General features: G+C 36.5%; 1 protein-coding gene across 5 annotated transcripts in view; it reads right to left on the reverse strand.

Annotated features, from left to right (window-relative positions):
* C14H14orf39 (chromosome 14 C14orf39 homolog) overlaps positions 1–18,451 on the reverse strand; it is a 36,581-nt gene that overhangs the window by 14,293 nt on the left and 3,837 nt on the right. For 2 of the 5 annotated variants that reach the window (XM_076550869.1, XM_076550871.1), the window contains exons 5-13: positions 16,673–16,762; positions 11,696–11,883; positions 11,563–11,605; positions 9,725–9,845; positions 8,518–8,615; positions 6,086–6,210; positions 5,289–5,362; positions 1,926–2,011; positions 1,702–1,748 (exon numbers count right to left, since the gene is read on the reverse strand). In XM_076550869.1, the coding sequence (XP_076406984.1) occupies positions 1,702–1,748; positions 1,926–2,011; positions 5,289–5,362; positions 6,086–6,210; positions 8,518–8,615; positions 9,725–9,845; positions 11,563–11,605; positions 11,696–11,883; positions 16,673–16,762 (872 nt within the window). The remainder of the gene's footprint in view (positions 1–1,701; positions 1,749–1,925; positions 2,012–5,288; positions 5,363–6,085; positions 6,211–8,517; positions 8,616–9,724; positions 9,846–11,562; positions 11,606–11,695; positions 11,884–16,672; positions 16,763–18,451) is intronic. The other 3 variants (XM_042260778.2, XM_076550870.1, XM_015986344.3) reach the window with 3 other exon arrangements.

The raw sequence follows: 18,451 nt of genomic DNA on the forward strand, positions 1-18,451 counted from the left end.
AAGCATATAAGTGAGAAAAATAGGCTGACAGAATATGACTATTCAGAAAATATATGCATCTACAAATATTTTAGAGATTTATTTTACTTTATTTATGAATATGCATCTAAGTGAATGTATGCCATATGTGTGCCAGCCTAAGGAAACCAGAAGAGGCCAACGATCCCTGGAACTGGAATTACAGGTGGCTGTAAGCTGTCACTGTGGGTACCAGGAACTGAACTTGAGTCCTCTGGAAGAGCTGATGTACCACTCTTAACCACTGAGCCCTCATCTCTCCACCCCCAATCGACAAAATTGTATAGTGTCAAATGACTCATTGTAAAACTTCCAAAAAGTAAAGTGATGACTTCTATATAAGCATGATACAGGGAATAATGTTACTCATTAATAGGCTACTAAAATATATATGTATATGCACAGGGTACACAATATACAAACATATAACCATACATGTATGCTTTTGTAACTACACATCCATGCATATACACCCATATACAGATATTTGGAAAAGATAAATACTCTCCATTGTACGCTACAGTTCTAACAGTTAAGTTGATCTTGGAGAAATAAACTCTCTATATATATTCCTGTGACCTTTCTATGATGTTCAGTCCAAGAAAATAGTCAAAGCAGCAAAAATTAATATAAAATATAGGAGATATTTACAGTAGCAAAAAAAACTGGAAACGAAGATATTCAATGTGTGAGAATAGTTGAAATCTGCTATTCAATGGAATAGTATGTAGTTATTACAAATAAAATTAATGATATGAAGAATAATCTCATGTCATCTTTTATTTGTAAAGACTATATTGTTGAGTAGGGAAATGGGATATAAATTACATATACTGTATAATTCAAATTTTGGGGGAGAACAATATATACCTGTGTATTAAAAAAAAGACAAGACTATACATCAGGATGTATTATGTCAGTTATGTCTGGTTATTGATTATTTTGTTTCCTTTATATTTTTCTGTTTTCCAAATTTTCTACAAGGCAATGTATCCATTTTATTTTTGGAATAAAATGTATTTTTTAAAGATTTATTATGTATAGTTTTCTGTCTGCATATATGCCTGCAGGCCAAAAGAGGGCGCCATATCTCATTACAGATAGTTATGAGCCACCATGTGGTTGCTGGGAATTGAACTCAGGACCTCTGGAAAAACAGTAGTGCTCTTAACCTCTGAGCCATCTCTCCAGCTCTAAAACATTTTTTTTTTGTTTTGTTTTGTTTTTTGTTTTTCAAGACAGGATTTCTCTGTGTAGCTTTGCACCTTTCCTGGATCTCGCTCTGTAGACCAGGCTGGCCTTGAACTCAACAAAGATCCACCTGGCTCTGCCTCCCAAGTGCTGGGATTAAAGGCGTGCGCCACCACTGCCGGGCCTAAAATATATTCTTTTTTTTTTTTTTTTTTTTTTTTTTGGTTTTTCGAGACAGGGTTTCTCTGTGTAGCTTTGCGCCTTTCCTGGAGCTCACTTGGTAGACCAGGCTGGCCTCGAACTCACAGAGATCCTCCTGGCTCTGCCTCCCGAGTGCTAGGATTAAAGGCGTGCGCCACCACCGCCCGGCCCTAAAATATATTCTTAAGCCACATACGTATCTATTAACCAGAGATGAAAACATTCAGATAATTTATTTAATATAAAAACTGGTAAAATTGGTTGTTTAAGAAAAATATAAACAAGAAATACCTATATGTCCTTTTTCAATCCATTGACTGTAATTTGACTGATTCAATCTAAAATGCAACAAATATAATTTTTATTATTTCAGAGTCAATATTTACAAGTTATCTCAGAGACTATAATGTTTCTTTTCCTTGAGAGAGGCAGTTCTAGGAACTGAAAGCAGACAAATACACTAGCGCTGAACCATACCCCAACTCTTTGGGCATTTTCTTATTTTTAAAAATTACCTGAATTGCATAAAACCTTGTGAATTTTTGACAGCTGTAACATGTGAACATTTTGAACTACTATCCATATCAGAGTAATTAAATATCTGAAAGAAAAAAATTAAGCATTAGATTTCCTTTATAAATAATAATCACGTATCAAATAGAGACATTGAGGTCTCTAATTACATTAGTATTTAATTCTCATAATCATCACCATTATCAATATCTACAACTACATACATTAACTGAAATAACTACATAGGAAATATAAAGGCATATATACTGAGAAACAAAAAGGTTTAGGATTCTTAAATAATTTGATGTTTTTGACAAGTATGCTAACTATTTGTGGTCTTTCCACATTTAAAGTAAACTTTTAAAATTTTATCCATATTCATTAGTCAAGTTTTAGAATATTATTGTTTTCTTTATTGTCTACTCCATTTCCATGTCCTTTTAAAAACATTTATGAGGTGATACAAATGTTCTGGGATCAGTGGTGACAGTTGTGCAACCTGTATGCTAAAAATCATTGAACTCAAACTTTGAAATAGTAAATTTTATGGATGTGAATTATGCCTCAAAGAAACGCACTTTACTTTGTAAGCAAAGAGCGAATTAATTTTTTTGATGGCTGGCAGTCTTTGTAGGATCCTCTTATGGTTCTTTAAAAAATCTCTCTCAGTTCGGCCGTGGTGGTGTATGCCTTTAATCCCCACCACTCAGGAGGCAGAGGCAGGTAGATTTCTTGAGTTCAAGGTCAGCCTGGTCTACAGTGCGAGTTCTAGGACTGCCAGGGCTACACAGAGAAACCCTGTCTCAAAAAAACTAATAATAATAATAATGAGGAGGAGGAGGAGGAGGAGGAGGAGAAGGAGAAAAGGAGAAGGAGGAGGAGGAGGAGGAGGAGGAGGAGGAGGAGGAGGAGAAGAAGAAGGAAGAAGAAGGAAGAAGGAAGAAGAAGAAGAAGAAGAAGAAGAAGAAGAAGAAGAAGAAGAAGAAGAAGAAGAAGAAGAAGAAGAAGAAGAAGAAGAAGAAGAAGAAGAAGAAGAAAGAAGTCAGTAGCACCAAGGCTGAGCAGTCTGACACACTCCTGAAAGCTTTGCTGGAGTTCTCCTGAGAACCCGAGTCTAGGTATGAGAGGAATAAGGGAGAAGAATAACAATAGCTATCAGAGATTGCACTTGTTTACCTGGGAGACTATATACCTGTGTTTTTCTTTATTTGCTTTTCAGCCTGTTTATAACTTAAATTGTCTTACAGAAATATCCATCTTATCCTAAATTTAGTGGTAAAAAGTCTTACATAGCATTCTCTCAGTATTTTTAAAAATTATCTTCCACATTTAGGATGATCTTCTGTTTATCCAGAGATAAACAAACTTATCTTTCCTTTTGTCTCAACTGTTTTAGGGGGACAAGGGTTAAATTGCTGGCATCTTATTGATACTTAAAGTATGTTAGCTTTGATCAGATTTATCAACCCAACCTTTTAATATCACTAATTTTTGCTTTTCTGTTCACTAATCTTTATTGTGAGCATTTTGAAGAAGAAATACTTGATATTTAAATTTTTCACTTTCTTTCTTTTTTTTTTTTTGTTTTTGTTTTTTTGTTTTTCGAGACAGGGTTTCTCTGTGTAGCTTTGCGCCTTTCCTGGAGCTCACTTGGTAGCCCGGGCGGGCCTCAAACTTACAGAGATCCGCGAGTGCTGGGATGAAAGGCGTGCGCCACCACCGCCCGGCTAAATTTTTCACTTTCTAATGTTTGTTTTTAATACACATCTTGTTCTGAGAATCAGTCTGTTTCATGTTTTATAGTATTTTGTTAAATCTTATAAATTCTAGTTTGACTTCTTCTATAATTCCCCCAAATAATTTGAAAGCATGTAAATTTCTTTTCCCTTGGCAGCCTAGTTTTCCCAGGGAAGGGCTGTTTTTTTTTCTCCTGAGACAGGGTCTCACTATGTGGCCCTGGCTGCTCTAGAACTGACTTGCTATGTAAACCAGGCTGGCCTCGAACTCACAGACCTGTTTGCCTGTTTCTTGAGTGCTGTAATTAAAAATTATCTACCACTACAGTGAAATGGTTCTTTTTGTTTGACTTCTATCTTTCATTATGACAAGATAGCAATTATTAACTAATTACTAGAATTAGTTAAGTGGTGTGTGTGTGTGTGTGTGTGTGTGTGTGTGTGTGTGCGTGTATGGTCGGTCATTCATGCCTACAATCCCAGACATGAGAGGCAGAAGAAAGAGAAAATTGAGTTTGAGACCAGTCTACACTATATCTCAAGACCCTGTCTCTCTGCCTCTGTTTCTCTCCGCGTGTGTGTGTGTGTGTGTGTGTGTGTGTGTGTGTGTGTGTGTGTGTATGGGGGGGGGGCCTAGGGCTTTGGTAAGTGCACTTGGAGGACCTGGGTTTGAATTCCGCACCCACATAAAAGTTGGGCATGGGAGGCTGAGACAGGTAGGTCCTGGGAGCTCAATGGCCAGTTAGTTTATTTGAACCATCAAGCTTCAGATTCAAAGAGAGACCTTGTCTCAGTGGAATAAAGCAGAAAGTGATAAACACCCCACTGCTGTGGTTCACAGGCCTTATTGTTAGGTAGGAATATTATTTGCTTTTCTCCGTTGCCAGCTTAAATATCATCTTTGAATACTAAGAGAACTTGTTTTCAGGAGGGAGACTTCCAGGTCAGATCCAGCTCAATTCTTCCAAGTCCTGTATTGGAAATGCATGGTGTCTTTAGCAATAGGACCTTAAACTTTTAAGCTCCGGGAGTCAACCAAGAGCAACAGCAACAATCTATTTCACTGTAGGAGTCACATTTTTTTTTCTCTTTGTAAGTTCACTGTCACCAGGCCTGGTTGTGCATGCCTCTGATCCCAGCACTTAGGAGGTAGAGAGAGGCAGGAGGATCTCTATGAGTTCAAGGCCAGCCTGACCTACAAAGAGAGTTTCAGGATAGCAGGGGCTGTTACACAGAGAAACCTTGTCTCAAAAAACCAAGAAAAATATGTTAATAGTCTCCGGTATGTTTTAGTGACAGAAATCCCTATGAAAGAGTGCTGCCGGTACAGCCTGTGCAATCAGTACTGTGATGAAGGGTTTAGCAGATATTTCTCAGGAGTTCTGGTCTAACTACCAGGCTTGGTATTTTTAAAAAATATTTTATATGATATTTAGTCACAAGGGGGAAGTTTATATTGAATGCCATACTGAAACTCTTGAACATTTTAGACCATGAGGTAATAGCAGTGGCTAATTTATTATGTACATGCATGTATACACAAGCACACACATACATCCTTGTATCCTACCTACATTTATTATCTCATTCAATGTAGACATTTATGCTATTAAAAACAGAAAGACATACCTGTGAGTCATTTTCTTGTCTCAAATCACTATTAGCAAACTTTGACTGACTGACTGAATTTTCTTCTTTTTTATCTAGATTAAATATATTACTTCAAATTAATTCTGAAAACAAAACCAATCATGATCTCGAACTCACTGCCTTGTATATGCTAAGCTCACCCTCTGTCACTGAGCTACACACCCGGACCCAGCCCTCATCTCTCTAACATTTAATCACAATTTATACTTTGGCAAATCAAGTTTATAAGAGTATTCAGCTTAAAATATGAAATTACTTCAAACCTTTTCATTCACTCCTATATACTAGTTGTTACAATAATCATGAATGTGAAATGACAAAATGGACATGTGACAAAACTACTCTCTTGAAATTGATTACTAAAGGCAGAGCAGTGACATTAATGAAGAAATAATTAAAACAGTGTAGTAAAGTAACCCAATGTGACTACTCCGCAGACCCTTGAATGAAACCCGACTTTAACATTTCAGCGACTAGCACAATGTAACTATCTGTTTACTGTAGAGCTGGTCACCCTCTTCTGACATTCCTGCTACCAGACTATGTATGACACTTGGAAAAACATTACACAAATGCTTTCCTTCTCAAAACTGAAAAAGAAAAGCTATGTGAACAAGTCATATCCCGTTTGCACTCAGAAGACTTAAAATGGAACTTTCCCAGGCCTACAGGTCTTCAGTATTGTTTGTCATTGCTTACACCAAGTGATAATTAAAATTAATGTTATTTCCTCGCTGTCAAGAAAAAATGAGGTTTCTGAATGATAAATTCTGTACCTGTAACTCTTGGTTCTGAAGAATGCATCTTTATTAGTCTTACAAATTTCTGAGACTCACGAGGTGGTAGTAACTGGCTACTTTGAGAGGATCTGTTCAATACATGCTCATCTTTTTCAAAAATTCTGAAGAGAAGAGTTGACATTCACTATTAGCAAAGTAAAAATTAAATTTAAACCCAGAAGGGTATTTAGATACTATACAGTTAAAACTTCACTTTTGCAGATCATAATACTAGGTCTGCAGAGCATTTCACAGACTTTATCACTAGTATTAAATGACTTGGTAAAAGGGAGTGCCGGTATTGTCTGATTAAGTCCAATGCTCTTCTCAGTATACTATACTCTTCCTTTTTTTTTTCTTTCCTTCTTTCTTTTTTTTTTTTTCTTTTTGGTTTTTCGAGACAGGGTTTCTCTGTGTAGCTTTGCGCCTTTCCTAGGACTCACTTGGTAGCCCAGGCTGGCCTTGAACTCACAGAGATCCGCCTGGCTCTGCCTCCTGAGTGCTGGGATTAAAGGCGTGTGCCACCGCCCGGCTATACTCTTCCTTTTAAACACAATCATTTTAAAGAAGATCAAAATTATTTTATACACTTTCACTATAAATAACATGTTTTAGATTTCAGAGTACTTCAGATTTGAAAAAGATTTATTTAGAAACAAATGAACTATCATAAATACAGGAATTATTAAAGCAATAAAATATTAGTCATAAATGTGTCTTTTAATCTTTTTACTGTAAGAATAACTTCACTGAATTTTTTTCTAAATCAAATGAGTATAAAACACTATCAAAAATACATTACTCTCCTTTTCTGAAGAGAAGATATATTCTGAGACCCCTACCTTCAATGGCTGCCTAAACCATAGCTAGTACCAAAGTTTACATATATTATACCTTTTCCTATACACAGAAACAGACATACACATACTCAATGTCTTTTCCATCTTAACTAAGAAATCATTACACACTGTAGCTATAACTTCTGCATTAAGGTATGAGAGTAAAAGTAGTATTTATTTCTTCCTTCTTCAGAGTTCCATAGATAAATTTGGTATCATAAATCTTAACAAGCAAAGTGTATTCTTGTTTTCTTTCCTTAAATTGAAAGCTAGCACTTAAAAAAAAACTATACAGCCTCTCTCTGACATAACACAATTGTCAGCATTGCTAATCTTATATGCAGGAGCCATTTTAAAAATAAGGGTGACGCTGGGCATAAATACCAGGATATCACCACATTGATCTGATAAGTGAGAGGGATACTAAACAACCAACAAGCAGGTAGTGTAGCTAACACTGATTCCCTGAACAAAGCAGTGATTTGCATCTTATATGGAAAGGAACAGAATGGCATGAGACTTCATCATACTATTCAGAATAGTGTTCAATATTTCTGGAATTTTCCATTTAATATTTTCAAATCATGACTGGACATGAGTAACTGAAACAATGGAAAGCAAAAACATACGTAGTAAAATAGCATATACTGAGTAAAAACAGCATGGTGGTTATATCAGTTCCTCTTAATATAACACATTTTTATGATATTCAGTGTCTATAAAATAAAATTGTATATATTTTCAAATTTCTCAATCAATTTCATCAAAAAATTAATGACAAACTGTCAGGAAGTAATATGAAGGAGTGAAGGCATCAGTTTAACAGTTCCAAAGTAGGATCAGGGAAATTAACTCAGGAGGGGAGTATGTTGGGGATAAATAATAAAGTCTGAGGAGTGAAAATAGGTTATATGCAGAAGCCCAAAAGAAGAACGTTGATCAGAAACACCAACAGTAATACACGTCTTTTCCCCTCCTAAAGTAACAGGGAAAATCAAGGTGTCTTTAATGCCTCCCTGATGCCTTGTATCATCTCCACAAGTATCAGTGAAAACATACAACGCTACAGACTCAGAAGAATGTGGGGTCTAATCTTCACTTCCTTCACGGAGGTAAAGGAAGAACTAGTCACACTGGTGAACAGTCAAGTGGAAAAAAGGGTAAAAACAGTGCTTTTCTACTGTTTGACTCTTGCGTCCAACCACAGAAACTGGATACATTTTTTGAACACTGACAAGTTATAGAACAGATGAATTAGGGAGGCAGAGGCAGGTGGATCTCTGTGAGTTTGAAGCCAGCCTGGTCTACAAAGCAAGTCCCAGGACAGCCTGGGCCGTTACACAGAGAAACCCTGTCTCAAATAACAACAACAAAAGGAACAGATGAGCTGCTCTTATCCTATTTCTTGTTGTATGATATCTTTGGTCTTCATAACAACAAGCAATTTTGGATATTAGTTCATAACATTTAAATAAATAATAGCTTCATAAAATTAATAGAAAACTAGCTTGCATAAAATTTCATTAGATACAGACTCAAAATTTTAGCTGCAGAATATCTATTCACATTAAATTCAGTTTTAAAGTTTACCTATACCTTTCTTTAAATTCTTTTCTCTTTTCTGTATTTTTATTCTTTTCTTCTAGAGCTTCTGAAAAATTCTTTCTTTCAAAAAGTCTTGCAATCTGCTAAAAAGAAAAGTGAGATAAAAAAATAATTAGCTTCATATCGGCTCACACTTGCACCCATATACAAGCTAGGTATAAGGGTGTGAGCCTGTAATCCCAGTACTGGAGAGGTGAAGACAGTCGGATCTCTCAAGCTCACTGGCCAGTCAGTCAAGCCAAATGGATGTACTTCGGTTTCAGGTGGAGACGATTTGAGGAAGATACCCAATATTGACTTCTGGCCTCTAGATATGCGTGCGTGTGCGCGCACACACACACACACACACAGACAGACAGAGAGATCCTTCAAAACAGCCACACATATATACTTTTCTTAACTAATAAATATCATTTTTTTTCTAGAACCTCAAATTTGTATTTTTGGTAGTATTGGTGAAAATTGCTGTGTCATGGTTGGAGAGAGGGCTAATAGTTAAGAACACCTGCAGCTCTTACAGGGGACTCAGGTTCAGTTCCCAGCATTTATATGATGGCTCGCAACCACCCATACTCCAGTTCTAGGGATCTGATGCCTTTTTTCACCTCCACAGGCACTAGGCATGCATGTACATATATGCAGAAAAAAAACCCCACCCATACAAATAAATAAATCTAAATTAGTTAAGAAACCCCACAACTCCAGGGATGATACTAAAATGTATTTTAGAAAAATCTTAAAAACTAAACTATTTTTATCCTAGCTCTCTAAATATTATAAACTATAGTTATAAGTCTTTCCAAATCCCTAAACTATTTACTATTTTGTTCCATCTTTCAAAGACACAGTTGCTCTTTAAATTCTGGCTGAGGGCGCATCCAGTAATGCAGTTGCCTAACATGCCCTGCACTGTGCCTAGGTTTGACCCTTTATTGAACAAAATAAATCAGTTCTTATGACTAGTTACATCCTGTTCCTTCTTTGTCTTTCCTCATACCTCAAAGAAATCCAAATATTCCCCAAAACTAAGAGTTAAATATATTCAAAATCTGAAATACATTTTGGTTTCACTAAGGCACATAAATTGGCCTCTCTCCATATTTAAGCTGTCTTAAAAACAGCTCTTTTAAGACTGTAGACTAACATTACCATATTTATACATTAACAATGTATTAAAATATAATATATATACCTTATTTAAAGAATTAATTTCTATTTCCATATCATCTGCTTCTTTTTCCAATTCAAGTGATCTCTTGGTAAAGTTGTTGGCACATTTAAGAATGTCTTGTGTTTTATATCTCAAATTAACTCTTTTTATGTTAAGGAACAGGCATGAAATAAATTTTACATTTATTATATAATGAATATATACTACTGACATTTATTTTCTACAAAAGTAATATTGATAACTGGTAACTGAAAAGACGGATAATGCTAATATAAATAGTTTACCTATAGTATATTAATGAACTTAAAATTAACATTCTAGTTCGAGGCCAGCCTGGGCTACCAAGTGAGTCCCAGGAAAGGCGCAAAGCTACACAGAGAAACCCTGTCTTGAAAAACCAAAAAAAAAAAAAAAAAAAAAATTAACATTCTATTGAGAATATTCATTGGTACTTTTTCTTTCAATAAAATATTTTTATAAGGTAGAATTCTCATCTTTTTCTATGCAAGTTCACTGTGCCATTTGGCATAACTAATAAAACATAATCAATTCAACTACAAACTTAAGTTTCTATCACTTATTTATTCTAAACTCAACATTAAAAATCCACTCAATTTCCCTTTTCTTTATCCATAATGTTCATCAATGTATCCTGTATAACTGAAAAGAGCTCCCACCTGGGCTTCCTGCTTGAAGTAGTTTATATTTATAGAGTATTTCTCAGTTATTAACAGACATCTTGTGAGGTTACTAAATAATATAATTTCTTAAGTTACTGTACAATCCATTTAGGAGAACTAAGAACTGATTAGAATAATTAACCATGAATAAAACTGTTAGGAAACCTTTTTTAGTCCTTTCCTATCTTGCCTTATAACGTACATGATTTGTATGCTACAACCAAAACTTCAAGTGAATGTTCCATCGTGTTATTACTAAAAGTGTCTATTTAAAATTGTACATATAAATACTTAAACCCTAACCTTCAATTCTTTCTACCTCCATCTACCTCTCTTTGTCACTCAAACTTTGTATGCCATCTCAAATCATAGCCAACCCTTTAAAGTCTGGTTGTGTCTTAAATTACCTACTAATCTCTGACCCTTTGCATGGAGAATTTAATGCACAGCAAATAAAAAACTAAAAAAAGTTGAAAACCAAAACATGGAGAAAGCAAGGAGTAGAGCCATTAAAACAACAGTTTTGGAATGGGAACAAAACAGAATGCATGGATGAAGACAGCACAAACAGTGGAATTCTAATCTGATAAGAAAGCATATAAAAGATTCTAAAGGTTTAAAGAAGATTAAAGTTTTAAGTTCATAATTAGGGAAGAGCTCTCTGACAAACAGGTGATACTTATACCATTTAAAAATTACTTAACTATCTATTATAGTGGTCCTTATCAGATTTATTTATGACCTATTCCCATACTAAACTCGAGTTCTTTCCAAGGGAGGTCTGTAACTGCAGCATTTCCCAGCACAAGACAGGTACCCAATACACTTCGAAATGAATGATTATGACTCACTTTCTTACTACCTTCTCTACTAAAGAGTACGTAATAATCAATTTAGTTGGAACTTCTTAAAAAACCGAGAAAGATAAAATTCTTCATTTGGTTGTCACTTTAAAGCCAGATTCATATACCATTTTATTTTCTCTGAAGTTATTTACTTGCTTTTGATCACATGGGCATATATGAAAACTAACCCCTGGAGACTTTTAAAGTGATCTTTAAAATCTGACTTCAACTGAAAAGCAACTCATTGAGATTCCCAACAGGAAAACATATTAACAATTAAAAACAGAAATTATACTTATCTAATAAAATTATAAGTGAAATCTGTTGTGGATACATGTGTACTGTCCATTTAGTAAGTGATGGGAATGGAGCAGGAACTGTAAAACAAATTTTCAATTGAGAATGATTATACTCTTTCCATTGTACACATGCTGTAACTAGAGCAGTATATAATAAAATGTCAATACCTAGAAGTTCCATCAGAATAGTTTCATTCTTTTTTAGTTGTTCAGTACATGCCAACACTCTGTTTTGAATTTCTTCATGTTCTTTTTTCTTCTCATAATATTTACATGAAAAACGTGTTTCTGAGTATTTTAGTTGGTATTGTTTCAAAACATTTTCATACTGACATATATAATCATGGTACATTTTTCTGTTAAAATTAAAAGAAATTATGTAGAAATCTACAAACTTAGCAAATATCATTTATTAAAGTCTATTCCATTAAGCATAAATGGCAATTATTTACTCATCTTTACTGCCTTGAATAGTTTGTCTTTCAAACTCTCTAACTCTCCCACCATACCTCTGTTTTATTACCTGAGCTATTCATGCACTCCTTAGTCCCCTTCAATTATCATCCATTCTCATCATTTTAATGATGGCATTCTTTGAGAATTCATGCCATGCATTTTGATCATATTCACCCTGAACTCCTCACAGATCCATCCCTCCCTTCCCACTACCCCCAATGTTGGGTCTTCTTTGGTTAATTATTAACCATCAACTCTCATTTGTACTGTCCATATAGTTCTGGGTGTGGGGCCATCCACTACAGCATGGTCAACCTACCAGAAGCCACACACTTAAAACTGACTCTCTCTACACACCAAAGTCATCAGTTCTCCGTAACTCCTCAGTTGTGGTTGGGCTCATGAACCTCCTTCCCATTCCACGCTAGAATGTTGACTGTCTTTTGATGGTGTTCAGGCAACCACAGATGTTGTTCATAACTGTGGCAGCTCTGCCATGTCCAGAAGACACTATTACTAAACTCTGTTCTCTTTAACAAGATATGGGAGTTGAGCCCCTAAATAAGCTCTTTTTCAAACTCAGAGTATTTGCTAATTAATCACTTATCACTTGGAGTAACTAGGGAAAATAATATAAGCAAATAAATACCTTTAAGAAAGCTAACATACTGTATGAAATTAGCAAACATCTATCTTGTTCACAACATATATTTATGATCTAACATACTTCTCACATATTCCATACTGCAATTCCGGCATACCACATCACTTCCCTAAGTGATGATCTATGGTGATATTTTATTTGTACTGAAATGTGATTTTAATTTTATGTTAATAAATAAAGTTGCCCTGGGGTCAGAGCTATTAGAGCCATAGCAAGAGCGTGGTGGTTAGAAGAGCTAGGTAGATTTCCCTGTGTTCAGGGATACAGCCAGTATTGGAGACATACGCCTTTAAGACCTGGAGGGCGGTACTTACAGGCAGTGACGAGACAGTCATGTGGTTGGGTTTACAACCAATGAGAAGGCAGAACAGAAAGACTATTTAAACACAGACAAACAGGAAGCAGCTCTCTCTCGGGGAAGTTAGGAGCACTGCAGGAGGTAAGATTTTATCTCTGAGCTCTGACCTCTCGGCTTTCTCTTTTACATTGGCTCTGTGTTTCTTATTTTAATAAGACGATTGGTTACATCTACAATGATCCAAGAAGAGTCAGTATTATCTCACCTATTAGGAGCAATATTCGTTTTCATGAATGCCTTAGGCAGGAATAGATTAGAAGTAAGCAACGGGTAGAGTGAGACTAGAGAATTTAAATTTTGAAGCAAGTGTGGGCTATAGAGCAAGTTGAAAGCTAGTTGAGGGTACATAGTGAAATCATGTCTGGAAAGTGAAGTGAAAAAGGAAGGCAAAATGGCTGGTGCATTATTTCATTTTGTTTTTAAGATGTCTGATATTGAGTCATCAATTCAAATTATCTATATGGCTGGTTTAGAAAACAAACAACTGTTCCACTTAAGTACCTCTGTTCAGCTTGAAAGGTTATCTAGAATAAACACTATTTTTAAAAGACACTTACTTGGATTGATTTGCTGTAGCTTCTCTTTGAAACATTTTCCTTTAAAAATTATATATATATATATGTGTGTACATCCATATATGCATACACTATATGTGTATATATAATGGAGGCTGGAGTGATGGCTTAGCAGTTAAGAGCATTAGCTGTTCTTCCAAAGGACCCAGGTTCAATTCCCAGGACTCACATGGCACTTCATAATTCTCTATAATTCCAACTCCAAGTGATCTGATCCCCTCTTTTGGCCTCCAGATACACCAGATACACGTGCAGTGCACAGACATACATGCAGGCAAAAAACCCACACACTTTAAATAAATAAATCTCTTCTACATATCTTAAATGACCATAAATTACATTTAAATGATACAAGCACACATGTATGTACATGCATACACACATAATTCTAATCACTCCATTCTCCATTTCATTCTTTTGAAGACCCAGGAAAGAAATTTCCTTGAAGCTTCAAAAAAATCTACTCATCTTAGGCAACTGAACTGCTTTTTAAATGAATAGTCTGAGTCCCAACCTGATGACATTTCTATAATGCCTTGACTATTAGTAATTTCAAATTCTAATCTGCACCTATAACCAGTAATATATGTAGGACCACTTGTGTGAATTTCTAACTCAGTCAAAGGTTTCCTACATTATTCTTTGTTGTAGAATATTTTTTTAAAGTATGTTACATTTGTTTATGCTGTGGAACATTTGTTTAGTGACACAAATATGTGCTGCATACTTTTATGTTGCATTTGTTTTATGTTGCACTCTCTGGCAGGCAGAGAGTGACTAGAAGGAGAAAAAGAGAGAAAATCAAGAAGCAAGAGAAGGAGGAGGATACCAGGGGCCAGACATCCAGCTACACAGCAAGCCACAGAGTAAGAAGAAAGATTAGAAATAGAGAAAGATAAAAGCCTAGAGGCAAAAGGTAGACAGGATACTTTAAGAAAAGCTGGCTACAAATAAGCCAAGCTAAGACTGGGCATTTATAAGTAAGAATAAGCCTCCATGTGTATTTATTTGGGAGCTGGGTGGCAGGCCCCCCAAAAGAGCAAAGAGCAAAGGAGCCAAAGTAAAACACAACCAACAAAAATTCTTATTCCCTAAAGCCTTGATTTTTTTTTTTTTTTGGTTTTTCGAGACAGGGTTTCTCTGTGTAGCTTTGCACCTTTCCTGGAACTCACTCTGTAGCCCAGACTGGCCTTGAACTTACAGAGATCCGCCTGCCTCTGCCTCCTGAGTGCTGGGATTAAAGGCGTGCACCACCACTGCCCTGCAAAGCTGCTGTGGATATCACTCTATATAAATAAAACACTGATGGCAAGTGACCAGGCAGGAAGTATAGGCGGGACAAAGAGAGAGGAGAATTGGGGAAACAGGAAAAAGGAGGAGAGAGACTGCAGCCACCGCCAGGAGAGGCAACCTGTAAAGACGCCAGTAAGCCACCAGCCACGTGGCAAGGTATAGATTTATAAAAATGGGTTAATTTAAGATAAAAGAACAGTTAGCAGGAAGCCTGCCACGGCCATACAGTTTATAAGTGATATAAGCGTCTGAGTGATTATTTTATAAGTGGATTGTGGGACTGCGGGGCTTGGGGAACCTGGAGAGAAGCCCTCCAGCTACACAAAGCCTCGATTTTAAAAGCCATGTATTGTTATATAAATCATTACAGATTCTTTGGGGAATAAAGCATCATCTATAAAGAATAGCCTAACAGTCTCCTTTTCCTTTTCCATTTCCTGCCTTCAGATGGTATACTCTAGCTTCTTTCTTGTCTTAGTTACTTTTCTATTGCTGTGAATATGCAACATAATCAAGGCAATTTATAGAAGAATTTATAGTGGAATGACAGATCCAGAGGGTTAGAGTCCAGGACCATCATGGGAGCAGCTAGCCAAGCAAAGCCCTGGAGCAGCAGCTGAGAGCTCATACATCTTATCCACAAGCACAAGGCAGAGAGAGAGAGAGCGAGAGCGAGAGCGAGAGCGAGAGCGAGAGCGAGAGCGAGAGCGAGAGCGAGAGAGAGAGAGAGAGGGAGAGAGAGAGAGAGAGAGAGAGAGGGAGGGAGGGAGGGAGGGAGAGAATGAGAATAAGGAAAGGCATGGACTTTTGAAATCTCAAAGCCCACCCCTAGTGACACACCTCCTCAACAAGGCCACAGCTCTCAATCATTCCCAAACAGCCCACTAAATATTCAAACATATTAGCCCGTGGAGCCATTCTCATTTAAACCATCATGCTCCTGGTTTTGCTCCAGACATTTCCTTGAGACATTTTACACATTTGCATGATTTCTAATGACAGTTACTCCAAATCTGTAACTTTCATCCCTACCTCTTTTAGGGCTCATCTTTGAAAAGAAAGGATTACAGGTTTTTTATATGTAGAACCTAGATTTAATCTGTATGTGTTTCTATATATGGGTGTGTGGGTGTGTGTGTGTGACTAACAAAACTAGAAAAGGGAGGAAGAGGTGAGGAAAAGGAAGAGATCTTAAGAGGTGGGAAACAGTAATGTTTTAGGAAAGCAGGAGAGGGACTACCTAGTGGACCGGTGGACAGCAGCTTAAGGTGGGGAGGGAGTGTTGGGGAGGGTAGTGAGAGAAGGAAGCAAATGAGAGCAAGGTAGGACACACGTGTTAACACGCCTTGATGAATACATCAGAGACAGGGTTTCTCTGGGTAGCCCTGGCTGTCCAGGAACTCGCTCTGTAGACCAGGCTGGCCTCAAACTCACAGATATACACCTGCCTCCGCCTCCTGGGTGCAGGGATTAAAGTCAATACTCCCAAATTTTCATAAGCTAGTTCTACATGAAAGTAATCCTTTACATGGTTTCCTATAAGGATCATTGAACAATTCTGCTACAATAGTTGCTGCTGAGAAATAGTTCGTATCTGAACACACATGAAGTTAAATGAAGATTTACAATAAATAAACAGATCTACTGCATCTGTTTACTTAAAATTCTCTCAGAATACAAACTTGCTACATTTTTCAATTACCATTCTTACACAGTGTGCCCTGATAAAACAAACTTATGGAACTGAGACTTAATATACTCTCTTTATATACACATATATATATACATATATACTGTACTTGTCTTTTTCATTGTTTTCTTGGTAAACAGTAAGTTGATCTTGCATATAATCTTCATGTTTATGAAAAACATCACATGTTGGCTTCCAGCTATGAAAAAAATTATAGTTGTGATTACCAATTTGAATGTGATTACCATCTCAAAGTGATAAATGAATACAGTGGGATGGGTATAGAAACAAAAAAGAATGTAATCATTTAAAGAACAACAAATCTTTCTCTTGCTAGCAAAAATAACTTCATATTAAAAAATGGTCATATCCTATCACCACCACTACCAGCATTCATGTTCTTATATAACCAAATATTAATATTCATTACATTTTACATAAAACTTGCTTTCATTACTAGAGAAGTACAGGTCAGATTGTGTATTGCTGTGACATTTCTATTACATACTCTATTAATGTTGTTGTATTAACACCCCAACATTAGTCATCCTTTCTCATCACAGTTTTGTGATTTTGGCAAAGAAATTAATTCTTCAGTAGTAAGTTTTTGGTTTTGGTTTTGGTTTTTTTAGTTTTTTGAGACAGGGTTTCTCTGTGTAGCTCTGGCTGTCCAGGAACTCGCTCTGTAGACCAGGCTGGCCTTGAACTCACAAATATCCACCTGCCTCTGCCTCCTGGGTGCAGGGATTAAAGGAATGTGCCACCACTGCCTGGCTCAGTAATAAATATTTAAAGAGCTAGGAAAGGGTCTAAAAAGAAGCTTTTTTTCCTTTGACTCTTAGGTTTTATGCCCTTTTGAGATTAAAGAAACTAGGCCAAAGTGAATTTCAAAATCAGACAGCATGAATAAATTGAATATCTAACTTATACTTTCCATTTTATTGCACAACTTGAAAAATATTTCCAAAATGAAAAAAATATAAAATTACTGTATACCATGGCACCTCTGTTCTAAGTAGTATGTGAATATTTTGTTTTCTAATATTTTTCAAATTCAAAAATTAAGTATGCCCATTCTGTAAGTACAGAAAAGTATATATAGAAAAATTACTATCCATATTTTTTTCCTTTTTTTAAAAAACTTTTTCTGATACAGGGTTTCTCTGTTTAACAGCCCTGGCTGTCCTGGAACTTGCTCTATAGATCAGGCTGCCCTCAACTAAAGAGGTTCGCCTGCCTCTGCCTCCCTAGTGCTGGGATTAAAGGCCTGCACCACCACTACCCACATTAAGTATCTAGTATTGGTATCTAGTATTGCTACTTTAATAAGTTATCTCCAGATTTTACTACTATTATAACAATATTGAGATCATAATCACACATAACAACTTACCCTCTTTTGTCACTTGCTGAGCAGAAACTATTCTTAAACATTTGTCTAAATTTCTGATCAATTCTTAGCAAATATTCTCCAGAATTAGAGGTTCAAAGATTACATATACACATATTCTGTGCATTTAAAAATGCTCACAGTGGCCAGGCAATGGTGGTGCACGCCTTTAATCTAAGCACTTGGGAGGCAGAGGCAGGCGGATCTCTATGAGGTCGAGGCCAGTCTGGTCTACAGAGCGAGTTCCAGGACAGCCTGGGCTACACAGAGGAACCCTGACTCAAAAAGTGCTGCCTGGTGGTGGTGGCTCACGCCTTTGATCCCAGCACTCAGGAGGCAGAGGCAGGGGGATCTCCATGAGTTCCAAGCCAGCCAGGTCTACAGAGCGAGTTCCAGGACAGTCAGGGATACACAGAGAAACCCTGTCTCCAGAAAAACACCAACAAACAAAACAACAACAACAAAACAACAAAAAGGTGCTTGCAGTGATCACTAAGG

Source organism: Peromyscus maniculatus, chromosome 14 (assembly GCF_049852395.1).
Source record: "Peromyscus maniculatus bairdii isolate BWxNUB_F1_BW_parent chromosome 14, HU_Pman_BW_mat_3.1, whole genome shotgun sequence".
Classification (NCBI taxonomy): domain Eukaryota; kingdom Metazoa; phylum Chordata; class Mammalia; order Rodentia; family Cricetidae; genus Peromyscus; species Peromyscus maniculatus.